Source organism: Pieris rapae, chromosome 8 (genome assembly GCF_905147795.1).
Source record: "Pieris rapae chromosome 8, ilPieRapa1.1, whole genome shotgun sequence".
Taxonomy (NCBI): domain Eukaryota; kingdom Metazoa; phylum Arthropoda; class Insecta; order Lepidoptera; family Pieridae; genus Pieris; species Pieris rapae.
Window position 1 is genome coordinate 8,888,085 of NC_059516.1, and position 26,697 is coordinate 8,914,781.

General features: G+C 32.2%; 1 protein-coding gene across 4 annotated transcripts; it reads left to right on the top strand.

Annotated features, from left to right (window-relative positions):
* The first annotated feature begins 427 nt into the window (after positions 1-427).
* LOC110998543 (NADP-dependent malic enzyme) lies at positions 428-25,952 on the top strand. Of its 4 annotated transcripts, XM_022267242.2 has the most exons (14): positions 9,414-9,585; positions 9,839-9,887; positions 10,802-10,866; positions 11,407-11,617; positions 18,677-18,835; positions 19,312-19,493; positions 20,017-20,177; positions 21,456-21,660; positions 22,153-22,279; positions 22,817-23,042; positions 23,547-23,689; positions 24,021-24,194; positions 24,341-24,464; positions 24,878-25,952. In XM_022267242.2, the coding sequence occupies exons 1-14, from the start codon at positions 9,497-9,499 to the stop codon at positions 25,012-25,014; spliced, it is 2,052 nt and encodes a 683-aa protein (XP_022122934.2). In that variant the 5' UTR covers positions 9,414-9,496; the 3' UTR covers positions 25,015-25,952. The 4 variants fall into 4 exon arrangements, with proteins under 4 accessions (XP_045485097.1, XP_022122934.2, XP_022122943.2 ...); XM_022267259.2 differs by lacking the exons at positions 9,414-9,585; positions 10,802-10,866 and adding an exon at positions 9,620-9,665; XM_045629141.1 differs by lacking the exons at positions 9,414-9,585; positions 9,839-9,887; positions 10,802-10,866 and adding an exon at positions 428-497.
* Positions 25,953-26,697: the final 745 nt, after the last annotated feature.

Consider the following 26,697-nt stretch of genomic DNA (forward strand, 5'->3'; position numbering starts at 1 on the left):
TTACATATTTTGTAAAAACATATAAGAAAGCAAAGTCAAACTATTATTACATCTTTTGAAACTATGTATAGATAATTATTATAGATAGACTATTGGATAGAAATACTCGCCGAATTTTTTTTATCAATTGGTACGAATTAATATTTTCGTGGATCTGTAACGAGCGTCGATGTACCTACGACGGACAACCACTGGTATTATAGGTGAACACATTAGGCCATTACTTAACGAATGTCCAAAGAAACGTTAGAAAATGATAAAATTATAATGTTCAATCTCGATTGGAGGGAAAGTCATGGCCACCGTCTGCTGGTTTTGTTGCAATAACATTGCGATTATAGTTACACCTGCTTTTGCATGGCTGAGACGTATCATACGTTTCCTTATTTTTTCTAACTTTTATTACACAATACAGTTTCGTACTATATTTATTAAGTTTAGTGCTTTAAAATGGGAAATTCAGCATCACTTAAAGTTAACGACAAAAGAAAATGGCAGTAAGTTTTCACTAGAAATTAATTGAAAATAAATATTAAGTAGGTATACTTAAGTCGCTTTTATATTTCTTCAGAATTTTGTTAAATAAGTTTTACCCAAGAGATGAAACTATTATAATAATAATAATAGCCTTTATTTCCAAAAAACTTTACAATTTAGGGATGATAAAACGTCATTCAGTTAAGTTTTGGTTTGTCCACCGTTGGACATAGGCCTCCTCCTTCCGGTTCCACTCGCGTCTGTCGCGGGCCAGGTGCGGCACATTCATTTATCATATCTCTTATTTTTTCAGTTACAATTAAGTTATTTCACTTTACCCCTGGTATTGTTGGTAACTTTTCGACACTGGTTTTAATTCGATGTATAATATTATTATATTGTTCTTGGATATTCTTAGATTTTTCAGTGTGTTGAACCGAAAAAAAATTCTTAAGTGTTTCTTGTTCTAGTGGGTTCAGTCCTGATTGTCTGCCTTTAAATTGTTTTCTACTTTTGCTGAAATTTTCACGGTTCCCCGAACCATACGGTGGTCTGTTGGGTGGGTGGTATTAATTATGTCTATATTTTCGACGGTATGATGATAGGGTCTTTTAATAATAAAAAAGTCTATTTCATTAGCGATTCGAGTATCTGGTGATAACCATGTCCATTTATTTTTGGTGTTTTTCTTGAAATAAGAGTTCACAATAAACAGTTGTTTTTCTAAACAAAAGTCAGTAAGTCGTTTGCCTCGCTCGCTTCTCTTACCGTCTCCCCATAAACCCATAACCAACTTTTCATCTGGAGTGGCTCGGCCTATTTATGCGTTAAAATCTCCATGCACAATTGTGTATGGCAGAGAATTTACTAGTACATTATTTAAGCTATCATAAAAATATCTATGTTTTCTTGGCTTGACTTCGCTGTGGGGGCATAGACTTGAATTATGTTAATCTTATAATCATTAAAGGACATTTAAAGTTTTGCTACTCTGTCTGATAGAACCTCTAAATCTACAATATTTGATTTCAACTCCTTTTTAACCACAAATCCTACACCATTTCTTCCACTTTTCTTTCCGGTGTATAAAAAGATGTAGTCTTCGTATTCAATAATGTGTGTTCCCTCTTTTCTAATATCAGAGAGGCCAAGAATATCCCACTTTGTGTTTTGCAGAGCATGTTCTAATTCCTCTTGACGGCCGTTGCCTGCGAGCGACCTTATATTCATTGTACAAATTCGTGTGCCTTGAATATGGCGAGAGTGTTTTTCTATTTTTCGGTGGAGGGTGGTGGTCTACTGCCCCCACGGGGACCAGCCGTATTGGGGGAGATTGTTCTTATTATGTTATTTGTTTTCTGGGTACCAACACATGGTTGCTATGATCTTTTATCAGAGGAAGTAGGTTTAGAAAGAGAGTTCGATCTGGCCCTCATCATGTCAAAAGCACTTATTCGATTAGTTTTAGACGAATGAAGTGCCTGTTGTTTTTTTGGTTGAGCCATATGTTCAGCTTGTGGAGAAGCTGATAATTCTCTCTTCCTTTTGTCTGTGTTAGAAACATTTTCCTTGACTATAAGTTGGTCGTATTTTAAATATGCAATCTTACCATTCTTTAGTTCTTCTATTAATTTTAATTTCAATAATTTTCTTTTTTCTAACACTTCTTTGGAAAAGTCTTCAGAAATAAACAATTGCTTGAACTTTCTCTTATTTTTTAAGATTTCCTGTTTCTTCCAACTATTAACGAAGGATATTAAAATCGGCCTTGGTTTTCCTTCCTGTTTTGTCGGTTTTCCGATACGGTATATTTTGTTTACCTCTGGTTTTTCGAGTGTTATATTTAAATCCGCCAGACATTGCCTTTGGACATTCTGCAATAACTCGGTACTACTACATTCCTCCTCTTTCAAGTTAAAAATGACTAAATTGTTTTCCTTTTTTTTCTCTTCTTAAATGTTCGACTTCGTTTTCTAAGGTTGCGACTTTTAATTTTAGGTTTTCATTTTCTGCTAAGATAGATTTTAATTTCTCATCAATTCTATTTATTATTTTATTAGTTAACGATTCTTCCAATTTTATATTTTGTTCCTTCATTTCAATTCTCATTTTCTCAAACAACATTTGAAATTGGTCTTCCATTGTTGTGTGTGGTAAAAAAATAAAATAAAATAAAAGTAAACTTCGCTTCGTAGTTATGAAGCCTTAATGTGCACGATGTTCCCAACGACTCGTCGCAAGTGCCAATCGACTAATTACTTAGCTCGTAAATAAATCGTATATAACACATATTATGATATTGTGATTTATTTTAAACAGTGCTTAGGATGTTAGATTAAAGTACTTGATTTGCACAAGACACTTTTAAAAGTCACTTTACTACACTTTGTCAGTTTTTTGCAGCAATTGTCATTTTTAACCAGTAGGGGAGCCCAAGAGGGGATTTCGGGATTTACTCAAGCGCGGCAGATTAATATACAGGGGGATACCTTGTACCCGGTTAAGTACCTCCACCAAATATGAGGCCCATATATAAGGCCACCCGTGAAGGATACAGGATCAGATTAGTAAAAAAAAATTGATCATCAGACATTCTCGAGCGCGTCAGATTAAGGTAGTGTGCGTTAATCACATCCTAAAAAGTGTATATTCCACTAATCTGACAATTTGAGAGTGACGTAAAGAGAGGGGAGGGCAGCAAAGTTGTAAAAAAAAACGTCATCTTGACATTCTCGAGCGTAGCTAATTTTTTTTTTATTTTGAATGAAATAATTCAAGAATATTGAAAAATATATAATCTGACGATTTCCGCAAGCCGAAATAACAAAATTTCGTCGATAAAGTTCGTGCGATAAACGCGTGCAGCTGCGTGATGCCTACATTTCCTTCTCCGCGTTTCCCTCAAAATTAGATTTCATGTGAATTTGACCCGATGGGGACCGATAGAATTTGAGAAATTTTGAAAAATCTAAAAAAATAACAATTTGTTTCTTTGAAAGTGTTTTTTTGCAATAACTTTTAAACGGCTTTATCCATCAACTTCAAAAAACTAATCCATCTTTAAGCTTGAAAAACGACGTCGATCGCCACCAAACTGGTCAAAATCGGTTGATTCGTTCGAGAGATATCGTGAACGAAAGAAAACCGAAAAAAGTGTTTCTATCACATAACTTCGACATTTCATATCGGATTATCGTTTTTGATGAAATTAAATAATTAGAGCTTAAAAAATGCGTCGATCGCCGTCAACCGTGAGAAAATTGCTTGATCCATTCAAAAGTTATTGGGGTTTGAAAATTTCAAAAATAGTGTTCTATGAAACTTCTATCAGACTTTCGAGCTGGGAGAACTCAAACGCATAGAAATATTATTTCTTTGAACTCAACGAGCTCATAAGTACAATTTTAAGCGCCCAGGAATGGAATTGCAGGGATGGCCTTTAGGGTGAACCGTTTTTCTAATATTTTTTTTGTCAGATCAGGCAAATCCCTCTAGATAATCGTCAGATTATGAGACAGTACGTTTAGAATATAAATCTGAACCATATATATCTTAATCTGACGCGCTCGAGTATTTCAAAATGGCGAATTTTTTTTGCACATTATAATAATGGCTGCGAGTTTGCGTCAGATCGAAACCGTCAGATTATTGAATGAGAGCTTTTTTTTGGTGCACTTAACACCCCCTTAGAAAACCTGACGCGCTCGATTAAATTTTTTTTTTTTCATTTTTAACCCTTACGTACAACCACCCCCATCATGCAAATGATCAGATTAACATACGTACATTATTAAAAATACGTAGGACATTGATGCTATCAATATCTGACGCGCTCGAGTATGTCCATGTAACAGTTTTTTTTTACATATTTAAACATCTATAGCCGCTTTCCCCACCGATGAAAAGGTATATATCATATAACATTTTTTTCTTCTTATCATCTAAGCTTTGCAACCCAATAGGTCTCCACGACGCTCGAGTAAATCCCCATTTAGCATCGTGGGCTCCCCTACCATAACTGAACGAGAAATATCCAACGCGGTATGGCGGATAGCAAATTGTTTGATCACGGCTAACTAACTACTGTTTAATGTACTGTATTTATTGTTCACATTTGCTGTGTAAATATGTTGCTTAAAATATCATAGTTCCCGTTTTTTAACCTTTTTTACGCACCGATTCTATTTTAATTTTAAATAAATATACATGAAACTATTATCAAAGTTAAATAATAAAAAAATATCAGTTAACGCAGGGAAATACGGCTTAAGGAGTAGCACAGACGGCAAACGATCGTAATCTGTCGAAATGTTACAATTACATTTATACAATGGGTTTTAAGGAAATAGGCATCTATGATTATAGACTATATTATTTATAGATTATATAACACAACCACTCAAAATAACCATGAAGTAGTCTTAGTTAAATTAACTGCATGTTTTTCTTTTTAATTATCTCATGTTTCCAAAATTGTAATAATATATTTATAAATTCGTTTCGCCTTAATTCAAAAATTTTTTTTTAAGTTTGTTATATATATATATATATATATAATATTATTTATATAATTTATCATGTAAATAAATAAAACAGCTTATTGTTCTTCGTAAATCCGGTAAAGCATCGAATGAACAATGCACAATAACTGCATTTCAGGATAGCATTGTTAGCAAAACAATATCTGAAAATGTTACCTACTATATTTTCCTTGTTTTCTACCGCCAGATACATCACATATCTCCCTTCTTCTATTCATACGAGTAACGTTCGTTTTTGCCAGCAATGAGAAGAAACAATAATACCAAAACTATTCGTAATAAAATAAAAACTAATTTTGAAGATGTCTTATATAATATATTTTAATGACAAAGATTAATAGTGTTGGTACAATCGTGAGTGTGCGATTTATGATATCGCTCACGAATTGCTGTACACATCTCACTCCCACTTGACTGCAGACATCATTTCGTTCGCGTAAAAAGCCGTCGGGATCCGCACATTTTTACAGATTAAACTGTATCAATGGCGGATTTACAATTTTCAAGGTTGCCTGTGAAGTTAGCCCTTGCCACAACAATCCAATATTTTCGTTGAAATTACGCGTGACATAATTTTGTTTTGTTGTATTGTGGTTTGATTTTTGAGCACAAATTAAATAACCATCTAGTTCGCAGCCTCCAACCAGTAATAGGACTGACATGTATGGGTTGATAGGGGAGGAAGAGAAGAGGGTAATACACTTTCTGCAATATCCGCATACAATGTGTGAGCTGTGGGCTTAGACATCAATTACTGATTGGGGCCGCACTAGATATTTTACTTTTGAATATGGAAGTTTGCTATTTCGAATGTATACGTACAATGTCAAGGGAGAGTGGAAAGTTTACTGCAAATTTTATTGCAGAAATAGTTCTATCTGTAAAATATATGCAGAAATATTTATGATTTCTATGAAGTAGGAAAAGAACATTCTGTTCGTAAATGACGCTCTAAAAATCTGCCGCTCTAAGCCTACTCAGCCTGCTGTATGTAAAAGCCTACTAGTTTTTTTTTTCATAATATATTATTTATAATAGTAATATATTTTTCGTCTACGTAAAAAAAAATTACCTCTTTAGGTTTAGATAAAACAAAACACCTGTAACTTAAAATTGACAAATAATTCGAGCAGCGTATTAATAAGAACACGGCCGTTTTAAAGCGTGACGACCCTGACTTAGCTGTGAAGTGTCTGCTAAATCTAACAGCATTAAGCTGACAACGGACGTAAAAAACAAAAATTTGATAGACCACAGAACATGTAAAAAACATTTTTTTTCAATATAGAAATTCTTTCTTTTTATATAAAAAGGTGATTAAATTATGTATACTTAATAATTGTTAGGCCATCCCTATACTTCATCATACTAGGTATTCTTCTGAAATTTCATCAATACTGTCAATGTAACATATTCCGGAGTAAGTAATATATTACGGAGTAAGGGTAGCTGGAATATGTTACATTTGGAATATGTGTAAAGCCAAAATGAAAGGTTCAAATGAAAGTGAATCCACCTTGAAAAATGCACACAGATAAGGCAACTTCCTGCCCCTTGTTTCTATCGGAAGTTACATATAATTAAAAAGGTTGAACAAAGCTAAGGTTAAATAAGGCTTTAAAGGTTGGTCATGCACATAGCATAACTAGCATGTTGTTACTTCGTGCCAGTTGTATATTTTTTATTTAAATACAGGATCACCTTTGTTTAGCACAAACGAGTAACGACACAAATCATTTTAACCAATGCTCAATTTATAAGAAAAAAAGAATATACTTACGAACTAAATTCAAGTATGCTTTAAAGCGAAAGTAGGTGTAATAGAATAATGTTTTAGTAAAAATGTATAACCAAAGATGTTATATTATCTTGATATATTATATTATGTTGGAACGACAGTTACGATTTTGATACATGTGTAGAGTCATGTCTATAATATAATTTTTCTGCCAGGCAGTATTAAATTGGCAATTTGTATCTGAGTGCAAAGTCATGAGCTTAACTGTTACACATATTACGAATTATTATTACGTTGTCATGATGAATGTCATATTATTGTTTTATTACCCCAATGCCCTTGATATCACCGAGACACGGGAGAGTCACGAAGATCGCAAAACCGCTTAGATATGCCCTGATAACGACTTCTACTTTGTATCATATAAAGCACTTAAGTTGAATTTTCCAAGAAAATCTTATGGAGAACGCCGTAGATTCAATCAGTGACTCACGGCGGCTTTTTTATTATTTGATTATGTTATTTCATAGGGGTATTAAATATATCATAAAAATACGAGATTGATTTTCTTATTAGTATAAAAAAGCAAAAACCTTTTATTTATTTCTTATAATACATATATTATACTCAGGCAAATACTATAACCATTATATAAACGTTTCTGATAATAAAGCCTTAGTTTCAATATATAAAATCTAAATCGAAATAAAAATATTATTCAATTGAATAACGTTGAATAAAATATGTATATATACGGAAATATGTACCTACAAAGTGATAAAATTCGGTGATAATAATAAATGTTACCTTATAATAAAAATAGTACTATGTGTATCGTATTTTCAGATAAATTTTCTTGAGATTTCTTTGTATGGGCTGTTTCTATTGGTGATAAAAAAATAATTAGTCTTAGAAAATGTATGATACGTCTTTTGTTATTTTACTTTATTCCTAAAATATAAAATCTAGAACGTAACGATAAAATTCAGAGATTAAGCAATTATAACTGACGTAAGACAAAAACGTATTGGATTTTGACATACGATTTTTTTTTATAGAACAGGGGGCAAACGGGCATACATATAAACATACGATAGCGATGCTTACCGCTAAATGTCTGACTGCATCTTAGTATCATGTCAATCAATATCATATCAGATCAATATTCGCCAGATACTGTCCACCCCAAGCATTTTATTATTAGGTAGGCGCCTCACATTTTGGTCATACTGCTTGTATGATCACGCCAAGAAACATTAATTACTTTAACGCTGGTTTTTTACCATCTTCTTAGAGCAAAGAAAAAACAATTGTTGTCGTTGAAAAAATTATACTCTTGTTTCTAAACTTTTTATTGAAATGTTTCGATAAGAAAAAATATAAAATGAATGTGAAAGAAAATTTAGTGTCTACTTTTATCTTATACCCAAACAAAATAGTGAATAAAATCGAGTACAGTTTATCAAATATCGTAGTCAAAACATTACACAATTTTGAAGGAATTGTAACCTGTTAATATACACAGTGCAACTATATAGCGTGTTTTACTTTCTGGTTTTGTGCGCATTTAGAGGAAATTGGCATGTCTTAGATACAGGAAGTCAGATTAGATTACCTACGTGGCTAATAAAAAACCGAATTTCCTGCCAATTCTTGAAAGCCGGCAATGCATCCTATTACATTAAAAAAATTGTTTTAATTTGTTTATATAGAAAATAACATATTTATTTATTTATTTATTTATTTTGTACTTCTACAGCTAACACAAAATACATATAATAGCAAACAAATACACCGAGAACATAGCCACAGATGGAATACATGATACATTATATAACAAAAAGATTTACAAAAGGGAACAAACAAACAAATATATAGAATATAGAAACAAATAATAAAGAAGTCTAAGGCCCTGATAGGCTTTTAGCATCACAAAAAAACCAGTAAGGTATATATGTACATACATACTGAGTCAATGCAATCGCGCTTAATAAAAACATACAAACCCGATACACCGTTTTGTAATAATTATTAGATTTGGATATTCACTGCCCTTACGAATCGATTTTCGTTTAGTTTTTATAATTTAATTATTGAAGTGAAACTTCTTTATTTTGTTTTTTTATCTTTTTGTGTAATTTGCCTATAGTGCTTGTCACTATAATAAAATATTATTATTAAGATTAATAAAATGCAATTGGTATTTATTTTTAATCTAGTACCACTGTATCTGTGTAGCGAACGCTGTCAACCTTTTATAAGATAATAAATATTTTTTTAAGAGTTGCTTTAATAATATTATTATTTATGGCACGTAATATTGTGAAAATTCATAGAAAAAATACCATACACGAAGTAGTATGACTCATTAGATGAGCTTCCAACTTATTTGGCTCCTGTTCTTTAACGATTGTGTGGAAGATATTCTCTGATGTTGGGAAATTGTTGTTAAAAAGCTACATTTTCAAACCATTAAAAATAATTGAATTTTTAAATACTACCTTTAAAGTCGACTAATCACTTGTCCTATCACATCTCGTGCTCACGAGTTAAAAGGTTAAAAATCACGATATAATACTGCGTTAAATTGCTTATTGATAAGTTAAACTACACTATTTAATGAGATAATTCCGGAAAATTACTCCAGTGGTCATTTAGAGAGCTCTGGCTCTGTATGGCCTTCTCATTCAGTCTCCAAACTTCTGTTTTCCTAGTAGTGGTATAAAATCTCTTTTCTGAAATGGAATTCTTTTCGCGTAAAGTGAAATCAAACGGTCAAATTGACACACGTCAAATGAATGGCGCGACTGTAGGCCTCCGAAATAAACGGTGAGAGTTTTAATTTTTTAAATCTCCGTAATGAAATTATAGTGAGACAATGGGAAGGTACCACATATACACAATATTAGGTATATGTTATTTAAATGTACATAGGTAGTAATCTTGCTTGAGATGCTTTGACAAAGTTAAAATTTCTAATGTATAAGAGAAGATAATATTATATTACCCCCGTAATGACGAATTCTTTTTTTAACGTAGGCAGAATGTGTGTTTTATTTTTAATTGCTTTCCTGCTGTATAGGTTTGACACGGTCAATAAAAGGTGTCTGTTTGCAGCCAAGAAGAATTTGGTAACTTTTTATTTGTTTCATTATTTAATTTTATAGTTGATATCCCTGTAATAACACGTAGCTATTAAATGATAATTTAAAAGTCATTCTGTAATTGTGTGGATAGGTCAATTTAATATAATATACTTTATGGTTTTTGATTACAATTGATAAAATTAACTTAGATAGCGATCATTACAAGAGATGACTTTTTAGCTACAATATTCGAGCCGATATTGTAGCTAAAAAGTCATATTATACGATTCGATTATTTACTTATAAGTATTTTTTTGTTTTTTTATTTATAAGGATTACTATGTATATTAAAATTTAAAATGAAATTTCTGTCGGGTTTATGGGATTAAAAGAAACTCCTTTAACACACGAATTTATTACAATATAATTTGTCTTAGGGATGGTGGGGTCCAATTTCAATTGGGTCTACATAGTAATGTACTGAAGGTCTTGCAATTAACGTATGCTCCAATAACTCGGTTTCTATGTGCATATAGGATATGTATGACAGCGAAAGTCAAGGTTATTTGCGATACCAAATCCCAGAACCGTTTGTTGCACAGATACCCGTTAAGCAAAATGTTGCGCCTACTGATTGTGTATCGTCATATTTATATGTTCTGAGAGTGAATTTATAGTAGCGATATTGTGAATTTGTGTTTAATATTATAAACTTTATTATTTTTTCTCTACATTATCGTATTGGCAAAGAATGTAATATACTTATGTTTTTCTGTAAATAAATAAATAACATTATTAGAGTTATGTATTCTACGGTTTACATATATCTCCAGAGCCAACTAGGATTTTAAAGGTCTTATGCAATAATGAATTTTTGTTCATAAATATTCATGGACGCCATTTTCAATTTCCTCCCAATTCCACCAATCTGTATTTGACTTTGAAATATCTCTTTTCAGCAAATGACGTGCCCTTGCGATAGGGAAGGGCAGTGTGTACTCGAGAGTAGTCTGTTTAGGAATAGGTAGGCCTCGTTTCATTTTGAACATTATTACATTTTTCAATATTAACTTTATCCAAATCATTTGATTCTCAGATAGAATTTGCCTTACGCGGCTTGGATTTTTTTAAGCATAAATAATACACATTGATCTTTTTTTCACGTTTATCGTTAAATAGTATTTTTACGTATCTAGTATTCGATCATTAAATTATCTTAGCCCATATAATTACGTAGGTATATACATACAATACAAAACAACATTTATAACTCAAGTAACTCATTTGAATCCTATAGTTATTATCCTTCCTTCCTTATTTTTGTGGTCTATAATTCTAACTACAATCTATATACTCAGAATAATAATTTATTTGTTATAATAAAATTTATAATTTCTTATCAAATAGGTCAAAAAAATAGAAAATGTACATTAAATTACCACAAACCATGATATTCGTGATAGTTAGGTTAACGACCTAGCGCCATCTCTTATCACACGCAGGAAACCGCATATCGTGGTTGATATCTCGGTACGGTGTGCTGAAAATTTTCCTGCTTTCCCAGGAGTGAATCGGCGATGAGTCCAGCGCCCCCCGCGCCGCGTGACAAAACTGGCGTACCATTCATTGCTGGCAAACAGTCGCTTGCTGCCAGTGATTGGACGTGTACGTACGAAATGGATCGCGATCGCATTGGTGTTTGGGGCTCCGGGGACGGGCAATCCAATAGCCGGTTATCCGGGCTCGACCGTCTGAAACATCCGGGACTGAACAAGGTGAGTTGCGTACTAGCGTTTAGATCAGGGCATATTAATTATGCGGAAGTGTCTGTCAGCTGTATTATTGTCATAACATTGATATTATTCAACTAATCTTTGACGTTAGCGTGAATAATGCAAAACTAAAAGTTCACGTGGTGTCAACAAACTTTAATTATTCGAGTAATCCATCCAATTGAATATTGGAATATTTTATTCAAACAAAACTATTATTTTATTTAATATAAATAGTTACGTCTCTTGGGTATGAATTCAGTTAATAACATGTGTTAGTATTGTCGTTATTATGGTCGCATTATATAATATGAATTCATATTGGGATCAAAATATAACGTGGTATCAACCCTCACAGTATAATCAATAAGTCTAGTACTTCAATGCACATTCACCCTAACACTCCGGTAAGGGTTGGTCCAAAAAAGGGGTTTGTAAAAAACAGGGCACTTAAATATTTGACTTAATATAAAGTGCTTTAGACTATTTATAACATTTATAATTATTAATTGATTACAATTCATAAAGTAGTCATTATTGTATGATGTTTTAGTAAAAAAATTGGCATTCGTTTTATATATATATTTCTTTCCGATGAATAAATGTTTCAAACATAATATATTAACTCAATGATTTGACTTTAAATGATGAGCCTTCTATCTGTATATGCCCTGTTTTAAATAAAAAAAAACCATTAATTTTATTTAAATTTTGCGTTAGTATTATCGTTGTTTTCCTTCGATTACGCGGTTTCAAAGTCGAGGAAATCTTAATTACACACTTAAACGACTATTGAAATAGGTTCTCCCCATTTCAACAGTCGTTTAAAATTATAAGGATACAAACATGTTTACAACAACATTCATAATGCGTCTTTTACGCACGCACACATACGCAATATTTACAAAAGTACCTACAAGGATTTAGGTTCAAGACTGTAAATATCTATAATAATTCTTAGCTCTTGTTGTTGTTTACAATTTCAAGTGTTGAATTGTTTCATTTATCACCTTTTAATTTGAACAAAGCAACACCGAATGCAACACTTCGAGATCACGATAACACTACAAACTACTGTTCTGTCGAAATTTTATCTTTTGAGCATGTAAAACTTTGAATTGAGTCTCAACTTATACTACAAAATTCTACTTATATGCTTTAAGATAAATTCAAAATGGTAGAATTATACAAATTGAAATTAAAAGCAAGACAAAGGTGAATTAAACAGGCAATCGTGAAAAGCGGATGTTCAAGATATAAACGATTAAATATTTGCGTTTTATGTCAACAGTAGAAAAACTATTGTTGTGAAGGGATGTTGAAGTATATTGGTTCGAATAGGAAACGGGAAATGCCGACAATGTTTGTTTTGAATTTAATTTTCCTTTTCTTTTACAATTTGAATGTTGTGCCCGGTTTTATGATATTAATTAATTTTCATTACGTTTCTACCGTAAATTTAAAGAAACTTATATTAATAAAACAATTTCTATTTTCTAGAGGCCTAAGCTGTTTACTGGTTAATTTTATGAAAACGGTTTATATTTTGTAGTTTAATATTTTTAAAGTAATCTTTAAACATAGTTTCTCATAATAGTAGCTAAATATGTGCTAACGTTAACTATAATTGTAACGTAGCCTACGTTTAGATGGCTATTTTCTATCCTCCCAACGTTTTCCTTTTCTAATCAACATTATCAGATATTGATATGAGAGCTTTGTTCAAATAGGCGTTGCGGTATACGTGATTAGTACAAAACATATTAGTGGCATATCTGTTATACTGATCTAGTGATAGGATCAGTTGCCATGGTTACCAGATTATAATAGATAGGTGGATTTAAGCTGAGTTGTCTTTGTAAGGTGGTATCAGTTAGCGGTGATAATTGATATGTTAAAGTGAATTAAAGACAAGTGATATATTCGTATGGATAGCATATTTTATGTCGATAACAAATTTGCTTTACAATTCAGTCTGTATAGTAGAGGCGAGATTATATTTTGAGATTTAAATATTAGATTAAATTTTTTATTAGTTCCGTTTTTACAAACGTCATTTGTTTTATCAAATTATTTGATTTGATATTTGATTGCGGTGTAATACAATCAGATATAAGTTATTTTACGCATGATTGTGCATAAAATATTTCTAAATTATAAACTCAGGCATGATTAGCATTTCTTTCTAAGGCCTGCGAGAAGTATGAGAAATGAATAACTTTTCGTATGTACTAGGATATTTTGGTATTAAAAATGCCCCTTTTATTGTGAGAGAAAAGCAAAACAATTATTTTAATCGCTCACAATTTATGGCACTCGGGTCGAGCCTCAAATTTATCATTCGCTTAGAGAAGATCTTCAGTAGCTTATATTTCTAAAATATTAGCATCATTTAACATTGTATTGTTGTTGACAAAATCGTAAGAAATTTTAAATTTCAGTATTGAAAATCTAGTAATCGATAATATTACGACCGCTCGTTCTGTAAGTGTTATTTTGGTAATTATAATTCTATCTAACATTGAAATACGTGCCGAATGAATATCGATTGAAAACGCAGCTGCGTATTGCAGTTTCAATTGAAGCTACTTCACTTTCAAAGGAAGGGATTGAACGAAATCTCTTATAAATAACATACTGTTATACATAATAAGTGGAATATGGAACGTGATTGGTGGCAGCTAACACCGCGACGTGAAATCTACTCGGTTCCGGATTGCCTAGCAGCACTTGATTCACGGGTAATTTGTATTTGGATGATGCAATTGTAATATGTTGTGAAATGTTAATAATCTTTAATCATATAGTTAACTAAAAGTGTCTATTGTGTAATTAAGTCTTACGTTGGCGTTAATTAATGTTTATTAAATTTTGTTGAATAAAATAGTTGCATTTAGCATGAAATTGCGAAATAATCTTTTTGGCATATGGCTTATTAGTATGAACTTAGTTCTTCATGAAGTCCCGGTCTTTTATTGATTGCTTTAATGCAACGGCCTTCTAAACCTGCCAATTTGACTCAGAATTGAGTACAGATCCTGGTTACGTCACTAAGGCACGCTACATTAATAAGTATTTTATTAATCAGACTCTATATAATATTAATCGATATGACAGCTCCATAGAAAGGATCTTCTAGTAATTACGATTATTATAGAAGATGGATAAAATAGGCCACTCATTTACTGGAATCTATTCTATACTGAGCAAGATAATACTTATTTTTGCTGTCATTAGCTAGCCAACACACCTACATACTATGACTACGTCACAGCCGTGCCTCCACTGAATGCGTATTGCATATTAAACAATCATTTGAATAGATGACGAGGCATTAATAAAAGGTATTATTAATGCTCACCTCGATATTATGAGTATTTCGTGCGAATTATTGCTCAGATGTTGAAGGCTGGTTCGAATCGTCCGCGTTCCTTTCACCTAACAATAATAAAATACATTTGTACGCATCAACCTGTAGATATGAAATGTATTGTCTTTATCAGTCGCAAAATGTTTCAGTAATTGATAATAGTATGTTCATGGAAATGTAATTGTAGTTTAATTTCTTAAACTAAGTACGAAAGAATTGAAATTAAACAATTATTCATTCCTCTTTCTATTATATAATTATGTATTTCATTTGTGGATGACGTATTTTCATAGTTACATGTTCATATCATGTTTTTTTTATTTAGTCCTTGAAAAAAATAGAAACTTGAATTTTCCATAGAAAATTCAATAATAAGTTTCTTTAATAATTATGTTATAGACAAGTAATAAGACTTTTGTGCCTGGTATTTTGTCCATATCCTGGGATGATCGATACGTTTTGACATGTGAGTCATAGTCGGGATAAAAATAAAAAAAATAATAACATAGACACACAGATATCACTTATTCCACGTCCTTAAATTCGAACCTGTAGGCATCCCTACTCATCGCCAAAGGAGACAGAGGGTGTAGGCCGAGAGAAAAAGCCGGCGTAAAAATCTCTCGGTACTCTTTTAAAATAGAGCAAATCATCAAACAATACTACAATATTTAAAATATAGCAAATTAATTAGAAGCAGGCTGCCTAGCACTAGTCCCAGGCCTTTTTATCAACTAGATTATCGCTAACCTTATAGTAAGCCTTTTTACACAGCTTTTCTTAAATTTATTAAAAGGCAGATAAAGAGCCTCTGGGATTTTATTAAAGAAGAGTATTCCTTTTCCCAAAAAAGAATTACTAACTTTAGAAAGTCTATTACGGGGAAATTGCAGCCTGCGTTTGTTCCGAGTATTGACATTGTGCGTATGTTCTATTCTAGTATACTTATCACTATTTTTCTATACATTCATAATATTTTCATAAATATATTGAATACGAAATCTCACCCTGATTCTCGAGTTTAATAAATCAGGTGTTAAAGCGAAATTACTCATCACGTTAAGTGTTATATAAAACGTGGAATTGTTTATGATACTGGAAAATTACTGACAAAGTTATTTTAAGAATATACAAATGTAAATGTATGGCGGTAGAAGGTCACAAATATAGAATAGATTTTTTGTTCAAATTCTTGTAGATAGTATTGGAAAATATTGAAGTAACGTTGAACGCCTTTTTTTTAATGCAACAGGGGACAAATAGGCCGAAGGCTCATACGATGTTAGCCTCGTCCATGGACATTCTCAATGCCAGACGGCTCGCGAGTGCGGTGCCGGCGTTACTCATTCGATATAGATAGTCATTAGAACAAAATAGTTATAGGAATGGTGACTTGCGCCTTTTTTCTTTAGGTTTAATTACGATTTACCGGTAGTCTGCCGTTTCGGTTTGAATTTATTTTTTTCTGCGAAAACCGCTAACTACTTATCTAATTAGAAAATCATAAATGTTTTATTTCGGCTCAAATATTTCCGAGATAACGTAATTCTTTATTCAAACAATGATATTAAGTTTAAATTTTTGTAATCGTAATGTGTTAATTTAAGAGAGTTCTTTAATTACGTTAAATTACGTCTAGAAATGCCGCTCTTGGGTGCCCTTGTTGAAAACTAAATTAACTTAAAATATATTTAAAAAATTATAAATATTTCATAGGATTTTAATATGGAACATGTTTTAACTGTTTTATATTGTAATTTATAAATTATGTTTCTGTTAAACTGTCCGCTTTAGATAAGTTGTATTAAGCGGTTTTATAGAAAATTTTAAGATCAGTAATGTTTTCATGTTAAATATGAAAGTAGTTATATATTAATTATAAACTCGGTACCCATAGTTTGTATTTGCTACATTAGTTTTTTTTAAAGAGCCTAAGAAGAAGAGTGGCAAATGCTGACCTATTGTTAATACCAATAGATTTGACAGTAGATAGATATACAATAGATAGAGAAGTCACCCTTTGTATTAAACGTTTCAAATGTTATATTGGAATACATTCTCGTAACTTTAAACGAATTTATTATTGAACAAATGTGTTTTCGAGCCCTCAAGCAAGGTTGGTCAGATAATTAGAGAGTAGCCTGTTATGTGGCCTTATATGATTATTATATACAGATCAATGCCGACATATAAGCCGCCTGAAGCTATGGCCTACATATGTGGTGTTGCCTAGGTGTATATTTTATCGATTTTATAAATGTTGTCATATTGTAGGTACATATCGGATATTGATTAGATAGTATTCGATAGTATGCAGATACCATTGTCTGGGGATTTTCATAAGCATATATTAAACCCAAAAATATTTTTAAAGCAAGCCTTGGGTCATAAATTATCATGTGACTTTAAATATTAAAAAACGATTGAGATACACCCATTTCAGACATGTATGAAAATGCGTATTCTATAAGTACAATGTCTGTCATTGTATATATGAAAATATATATCTGGAAAATTTAGTTGAGTATAAGACTGTTTTATTATAGAGATTTAGACCAGTTGTACTGGTTTTAAGTAGACGGTGGAAATAAAAGCAGTTTAATAGGATTTTATTGCGTTTCATAATTAACCTGAATATTGCATTATGCTCCTTACTTATGGATATGGATAATGGAATTACTGGACATTTTAAATATGGAACTAATATCCTATTCTTACCGATTGCTTTTACCGTGCGAGGTGAATCAAAGGTCACTCGCGGTCACCTTGATGACGTCACCATCAGCTGATACTTCCGCGAGGCCCGGTTTCGCACGTACGCATGTCAAGGACGTATAAAATTGAACACGTCATGGGTATTGTTAAATTATAATATTGAAGGAAAAGGAATGCGTTTAAAAGCTGACGTCATTAATAAGAATACATGTGAAAAATCATTTTACTTAAAATTATTTAGTTTTTTTACTGTATAGGCGATTTTACGAATATGAATATATGTATGTATATGCCATATAGGCTATAATAAGTACGAAGGCCGGCTGGTTTACAAATTTGCGTTGTTTTCGAACGCGCAAATTTTCCACGCAATTTTGAACGAATAAAAAATAACGCATTGAATTGTATTGTATTTTTTATGAATGGTAATATAATGCATGTTTTGGATATTAATATCTGTTTGTCATGATTCAGTTTTTTTAATAATATTTAAAAACAGTCTTTATCGTAGTGAATGTAATACATTGCGGGCTTAAAACGAAGATATAATATAAAATAAATTGCTATTGAACAGACTCAGTAAAAACGAAAGTCTTCCTTTACATGATTGTATAATGTATTGTGTGTTGGTGTAATTTACAATAGGTACTTAATAATATATATTTTAAACATCGACCTAGACATAACATTTATTTCTGACACATTCAGAAACACACAAAATAATAAAAGGTTGCGAAAAAAAAGGAAAATAATTTAATAACACTAGACTGAAGAAAAAAAAATTCGTATAAGTTAGTTGTGTAAGTAATGAAGTCTTACGTAAAAGTGTAGGTATAGTAAATAAAATAAAATAATTCAATTCTGAAAGAGATAAATAAATATATTTATAAACGACCCTTTACTGCCGGGTCTGTTTCGACTATCTGACCGGAAGTGATACAAATAATAAGTGTTCTAAAATGTTATTTATTTTTCAGGGAATGGCGTTCAGTATCGAAGAACGTCAAGTTATGGGAATCCATGGTCTTTTACCACCCAGGGTCAAGTCACAAGAGGAGCAGGTTAATTTGTGCAAACTTTCAATCGAAAGATATGAAGATCCCCTGAACAAGTACATCTATCTTATGGGATTATTGGTTAGAACTTTTTTTGTACATATAAAAAAACTACAAACCATAACTTTAGTAGTAACAATTTCACTTCTAAATTCGGCAATAGCATTATATCGACCGAGTGGTTTGAATTCAAAAGTTATCAGTAGTACTATGTATACTTATTGGTTTTTCATATTAAATATTCAATTCATATTGTTATTTTTAACGAGCTCAAGTCTAGTTAGTTGTTTTATTGAAAACTTTTTTTTAAAGATTATTTATTATGTTGCACAACAATTAATAGTGCTACAGTGAACATTAATTTCCTGGAATGTAACAAACTTATAACGGTTACACGTTTTTAAAGCCTTTTAAATAAATAACTAAATTTAACAATGAGTTAAACTACCTGGGAACTATGCAATCTTTGGACGAGGTATGCATTTTTGACATGAAAACCGCAACTGTTATTCATTGTTTTTTTTAAAATAAAGATTATTATTATTATTGTGTCTCAGGACCGCAACGAACATCTATTTTATCGCTTCGTGGGTGAGAATGTAGCGGAGATGATGCCGATCGTCTACACACCTACTGTAGGTCTCGCCTGCCAGAAGTATGGACTTGTGTATCGCCGTCCCAGAGGGCTTTTCATCACCATTCACGATAAAGGCCACGTTTACGATATACTTAAGAACTGGTAAAATAAATATGTTATTTGTTTTTAATTCAATTCTTGAATTTATATTTATTACACGTTTTTATATTTTACCCAAAGCAAATGTCTTAAAAGCCTCTTATAAGTTTCGTTGGCTGTATTTGCAAGAATCATGTGACCCAGTTTCATCTGAGCGTAATAAAAGGGCAAAAGTTTGTTAAGTGTAGCTCCAACTTTGTTTAGTCACTCATATTGACCAAATCTCTCTTCCAATCATAAATTTGATTAAAATACAGTTCGCAACCCCTTTCTCTGGAGAGCCGATATTTAAAGCGATTAGTCTCTCCCCACCGTATATTTCACCCTTTAATCTGACCTGTAGTCCAAACCAAAAGTACAATTAGGCCAAATCGATGAAGAATATAGACAATGATATAATGCAGGAAAAATGTCTATGATTGAATACAATTATTGTGAATACTGAGCAGATATGAAAATGTACATATACAACTAATCAAATACGATCTGCGATATTCAGAGTGTTTAATTTTTTTGCTGTTTTTAGGCCTGAAACGGATGTGCGAGCGATCGTAGTAACTGATGGTGAACGTATTCTTGGATTGGGGGATCTCGGTGCATGTGGTATGGGCATTCCTGTGGGAAAGCTGGCTTTGTACACCGCTTTAGCTGGTATCAAGCCGCACCAATGTCTGCCAATTACCCTCGGTAAGTTTACGTTTCGTTGAGTTTTTATTGAGTTATTTATATTTTATTGAGTCGAAGGTAGCGTGATCGTTAATTGGATTATTTGCTTTTTATATTTAATATTCAAATTAATTCACACACAAGAATGAAAATATATGAAAACTTGTTTTATGCATATATATAATGATAAAAATTAAAAACATAATTATGGAAATAATTTTAATTATTATTATATTATATTATTTATTCGACTATGTATTTGCGTGTTGTTCCCACGAGAATGAAAGTGCGTGCTCCTATTTCCCCACGCCCCCTGCTGATAGGTGACAAATCTTTGATTTACTTTATTTTATTATTATTAATTACTTACGATGTCATGAGAAACATGGTATAATCGTTCTCCTTAAAAATATTAAGCAAAACAAAAGACTCGGCGATTAAAGAGAGTGGCGAAGAGTTTCTTGCCAGTTCTTCTTTTCGTTCTACGCCCTTGTGTGACCTATATGAATAAATGATTTGAATTTTAATGAATCGAATAAAACTATATTTCCATAATTGTATGTTTTGTAAACAACGAGTGTTATAAGTCTATATGATATATTTTCCAGACCAGTGGGATCTACGCCTGTATACTTACCTTTTTATGTATAAAAGCATACTATGTCAACTACTAACTATGTAGTATTTAAGAATTATTTTTATCCCAGTACAAATTTGATCGAAAGAGATGGAGGAATAAATAAGATAAAGTAGTGTTTAGTTGAATTCTGTTGGCGTTCATTAAGAATGACATTAATCGTATTGCGTATAAAAGATTTTGAATTAATTAAAAAATATTTCTTTGTGTAGGCTCAAGAATTTTTCTTGTTTAAAAATCAATCTCAATTGGCTGCTTTCATTAACATAGTAAAATCGCATTCGGCACAAACCATTGCGCGCTGCAAAGCTTAAGAAATTAAATAAATTATAGACTAAAGAATCAGTAGGTACTATTTAAAGAATTTGATTGTATACATACCCTCCAGCGTTCAGACTTCAGGAGTAAATTAAGAATTGAATTTAACCATATTTAATAAGCCTATTTGTAACGTCACTTTGCTAAGGGCGGTTACTAGCATTCTTTACGCGCGTATTAGTTCGTCTTAGGAAGCGCATATATACTAGTTTGATTCTGAGAGAGTCTAGCCCCTTAGGGGTAGGGATTTAGATATGATCTTAATCATATCTAAATCCTAATGCCAAACATACGAAAAATATCGTGTAGTCCTTTCAGCTTTTATTAGTAGTATAATTCAACAGATGTCGGTACAAACACACAAACAATGCTGGACGATCCCCTATACATCGGTCTGAAACAACGTCGCGTTCGTGGAGCGGCCTATGATGAGTTTATAGATGAGTTCATGAAGGCTGTTGTGCGCCGATTCGGACAAAACTGCCTCATACAGTTTGAGGACTTTGGCAATGCAAATGCCTTCCGCCTGCTTGAAAAGTATCGTGGCAAGTGAGTATGGTACTATAATATAATATTGGTTAAATAAATCTATAAATAATCATTGTCTAAGTTTACAATAATTAAATCAGTGGCCCTACAACCTTTTTAGTCTCGGCTTAGGCAGTAGAATAGACAAATAGATGTACCTGACACACGCCGTTGACTTTTTGGGTCTAAGGCAAGCCGCTTTCCTCCCAATGTTCCCATTCACCGTTGAAACTCCATTCGTGCACAGTCGGGGACCGAAATAACGACGTCAGGGATAAGAATCCCATGCTAAAGCCACTAGACCAACACTTAGTATAACCGTGACAAATTTACTATGTTATAAGAGAACAGCGAGTAATATTCTTTAATAATTAATATCGTAATATTTTGATATACTATCTAATAGAAGCCCACATTGACTAGCCCATCAAAGTTTAACTTTAATGTTTATCGTTGTGAGAAACGATACTAATTGTGTGTAGTACGTTTTTACAATTAATAATAATTGCACAGATATTGCACATTCAACGATGACATCCAAGGTACAGCGGCAGTGGCCGTGGCAGGTCTTCTGGCCAGCTTAAGAGTGACAGGCAAGAAACTGTCGGAAAACGTCATTGTTTTCCAGGGTGCTGGAGAGGTGAGAAATTAATTTGTAGCTTATATAATCAGGCAGATATCTGATCATAGTTTTGGTGATGAGCATTCTTTAACTTCTCAAACTGGTTTAAAGGAAACTGAAGGTTATTCGTTATATAATTTATAGACACAGAGGTATATGATAATGTAAAGACATATATATTTTTTCATTCATAAAACGACCACAATGTACTATTTTTAATGTGACATAAATATAAGGTAAACGTGACATACACAAAGAAAGAATACATAAACAAAACCATTAAAATAACAAAAACTAAAATAAATCGATATTAAAGTGTGAGGGGAGTAACTATGAATATTCAGAATATTTAAAATTGAATAATTTACATTGAAGTAACACAACTACAACCTATTTTTTTTAAATCACCTACATAAGATGTTTTACTTACTTTTTACTTTTCTCATAGACACCATAAGCAATAATTGATTACAAAGAAACGAACTCCAAAACAACGTTTGGCACGTTTTTGGCCTATAACAGTGGCAAGTTCTGACTCAGAATTGTGTTTTGCAGGCTTCCTTAGGTATTGCTGAGCTGTGTGTAATGGCGATGATGGCCGAAGGTACAGAAGAAGCCGTGGCTCGCAATCGTATCTGGATGGTGGACTCCAAGGGTCTGATCGTGAAGAATAGGCCTGAAGGTGGTCTTAATGAGCACAAGGCGAAGTTTGCCAAGGATCACCCACCCGTCCGCACCTTAACTGAAGTTGTCACTCTGGCTAAGCCATCCGTGCTCATTGGTGAGTTGGTATCAATACAAAACTATTGTGTATTAACAAATACGGTGATAATAACCAAGTCCAATTGTAAAACACTTCCTTCGTGTTTTTTTTAATTGGTAAAAAAATAATCGTTCTATCAACTTTAGACAATTTTAATTTTTTTATGTTCTCTAAGTTAAATGCAATAGCTCAATATTTATGTTATATTAAATGATAGCTAAAGGTATTAACAGTTATTTATGTAAGGAAGTAGATGTAAGTGTTAATAAGTATACGTATGTGTTTAACCTTAAATATTTTTGGTGAATGTAAATGGTATATTTCGATTTTTTTTTACACTAATTGCTACAGGAGGTGTATTATTTATGACGAAGGTGATGTATTCGGTTCCCGGCGAAATAATTACTCTTCAGATTACACAAAGCTCTAAATCACAATAACTTAAAGCTTAGGCATTTTTTGGGTCATAAGGTCTTAGGTAAAATGTAATAAAAATACTTTAAAAGATATTTTGGCTTTTAGGTGCTGCTGCAATTGGTGGTGCGTTCACACCCGAGATCCTTCGGTGTATGGGGGAAAATAATGAGAAACCGGTCATCTTTGCCTTGTCCAATCCAACCAGTAAGGCTGAGTGCACAGCGGAAGCCGCCTACTCCAATACTGACGTGAGTCAAAATTTACATATTTAGTATCTGATTTCAATACCAGTTTCATTAGACTATAACATAGATCTGGATTAATTAAAAATTAAACCTACCTTTAGTTATTATTATTTGACATTGATCAATGCAAATTTCAAATAAAAACATATATTTAATATCGTTAATTTTTAAAAGTTTTTACACAATCATATCAATTTGTAGTAAATAATTTTAGTACTGAGTATAAATAGACTGCTCGTATTTATTTTTTACGGAGATTAGATAGTTAAGAGATAGTATTATATTTATATTATGTGTATATATAATATGTGCTGACTAATGTTGGATATTGTAGGACCGTGCAATATTTGCATCTGGCTCTCCTTTCCCCGAATACCGCGCTAAAGACGGACGTATATTGCGTCCGGGACAAGGAAACAACTCATACATCTTCCCAGGACTGGCACTTGGCATTATTTGCGCGGGAATTGTTGATATTTCCGAGGACTTCATGCTTCTCGCTGCTGAGGTAATATTTAGTTAAATTTAGAGTTTTCTTTATTATTTTTACTCTATTTTGTCTCGGAAATCGAAGCCGTAATACTACAAATTTAAATACTGCGGCTTGGCCACAATATTTATGAATTAACAATTTTTTTATTTGTCATATTTTAGGCTCTCGCTGAAATAGTGTCAGATGATGATCTGGGCCAAGGCAGCCTGTACCCACCTCTAAAGGACATTCAGAACTGTTCAGTCAAGATTGCAAAGAAGATTGTGGAGCACGCATACAAAACTGGTAAGATTTTTCTAAATCAATATCGCTTTTATAAATTTGATTAATTTTATATGATTGTAACGAACAATTTCAATAACTCCTAGATCGACTTTAATTTAAAATTACCTCAATATGGAATTCATTGAAATTCTTTCATGAGAATGCAATTATTCCTGAGATTTTCTTTGCCTTGAGTAACATAGACTTTATTAATTTGCAACTTACATTTTAAACTACATTCTGAATCTTACAAATAACGATGAGTAATAGTAATTGTACATAAATTAATTTATTCTGATAAGTCTGAGGAAACCTTTACCCATATTAAACGTAAATAAAAAAACAACAACGGAATTATTATTTTTTGCACCAAATTATAATATCAGTTTAATCACACGTGTACCTTTTTTTCATCTAATACAATATTTTTTTAGGTAAAGCCTCAGTGCAACCCCAGCCTGACGACACAGAAGCCTTCATCCGAGGTCAAATGTATGACGTTCGATACTCGCCCGCGGTTCCCTCTGTGTATGGCTGGCCTAAAGACGAACCACTTGTGCAACAAATGTAATTTTGCTTACTCCCCTAACTACATTGCTATACCATCTATTATGACTGTACGGTCCGACTTTAAATTATATTTATAGATCATTCATACAAATGAACAAAAGAACGCCCAATATTACTACCACCAATTCAGTAGCATTGTTTAAGCAACGTTATATATTATGTTTAATGTTAAAATTCGGAACGAGTTTTCAGGGCCATTTGATGTATTTATGTATTTGTTAACGAAGAGATAGAACCAATTCTTGCAAACTCGTACATCTGTCAAAATCAAACTAATCCGTCAAGAGTTTGACAGATAGATTAGTGTGCACTTCTTTCTCAATCTCTCTCTCTATCTCGTAAAGATTAACACTCATGTTTGGTGCAATCAGTTTCCGCACTTATTCCGTTTTGGGTATATTATTAACACCCATTTACACATAATTAATCCGTTTAATTGTATCGTTTTAACTAGTGTTTATCTGGTTGTATCGCAATGTGAACAGATTTTGACAGAAAGAGACGAAAAGGAGCACTCTCTCAGTCAAATCAAATTGATTTTGTTTTTAATATTATCATAAGAAAATCTCTTTTTGGCTTGCTCAGTTTTAAATTGTAACCATTATATTATGCTCTGCTTTTGTATGTAACCGAGCTGCTTAAGATGTAAATGTTGTCCATTGAAATATTTGTAATTTTCTAACCGTTTCACAATTTTTAGAATATAGTGGTACTTAAATTTTTGTAATCGCCTTTTGGTGTTTTATAAATTAATTTTATTACTGTGATAGTAGTCGAATCTTTGGAAATAAACATTCCGAGTATTATTGTCAAAGATTTTAATTATTGATAATATTGTTTAAACCATTTTGACCAAATATCTGAACTTTAGTGAACTAAACTATTTATTTGCTAAACGTTAGAGATATTTTAATTTATTGAATGACTGCAAATGTATTTGTAAATTTTTAATAAAGAATATTTATAACTAAAAGGTTATTTTAATGACATAATCGTGTTCATTTTGAACTACTCTATGCATGAGACTGCCCTAACCGTTAACAATATAAGTAGGGATGCATCGATACAATACCGATACCAATGCTTTAAAATTAAATTAATTTAAAATGTATAATTTTTTTTCATATACGGGGCAAAAGGGCAGGAGGCTCACCTGATGTGCCATAATGCTTAATGCCGCCCATGGACACTCTCAATGCGTGAGGGCTCGCGACTGCGTTTATATTTAAAGTTTTTAATTTTATCTAAATGCATAGTAATTTAATTATGTTAATAATTCAAATTAACATCGATAAGGTTATGTAATTCTGTATTTTATTTAATTTGATATCAAAAACATACTAAGGCGAAATGGAATACGCGGGGACAAAGCGGGTGAGATAGGTAACAAACTGAATAAAACGCGGGATTCCCCGGGCGTATATAGTCCATACCTCGTTTGCAACGAACTAGATTAAAAAAGATATGCGTTGATATTACTTTTCTAAAACGCGAAATTTGAATAGAAATGTATCGGCGATAGTTTAGGCTATATCGGTATCAGTATCGGATGCATCTCTGATTATTATAAGCATAGTTTTCCTTCTATTGCATATTTTTAATTTATTGTGGGTTTTGACTGATGTATTATAAATTGTATATATTTCATTGTTTGATATATGTATTTGAATTTCAATTTGAGGTG

What these genes read in the sequence shown, in the direction of transcription:
- LOC110998543 (XM_022267242.2), top strand. Translation starts at nt 9,497, where the DNA reads ATGGAATTCTTTTCGCGTAAAGTGAAATCAAACGGTCAAATTGACACA. An exon ending in TTTTCCAGGGTGCTGGAGAG is followed by an intron (nt 22,280 to 22,816) that starts GTGAGAAATTAA and finishes TGTGTTTTGCAG; the next exon opens with GCTTCCTTAGGTATTGCTGA. An exon ending in TCATGCTTCTCGCTGCTGAG is followed by an intron (nt 24,195 to 24,340) that starts GTAATATTTAGT and finishes GTCATATTTTAG; the next exon opens with GCTCTCGCTGAAATAGTGTC.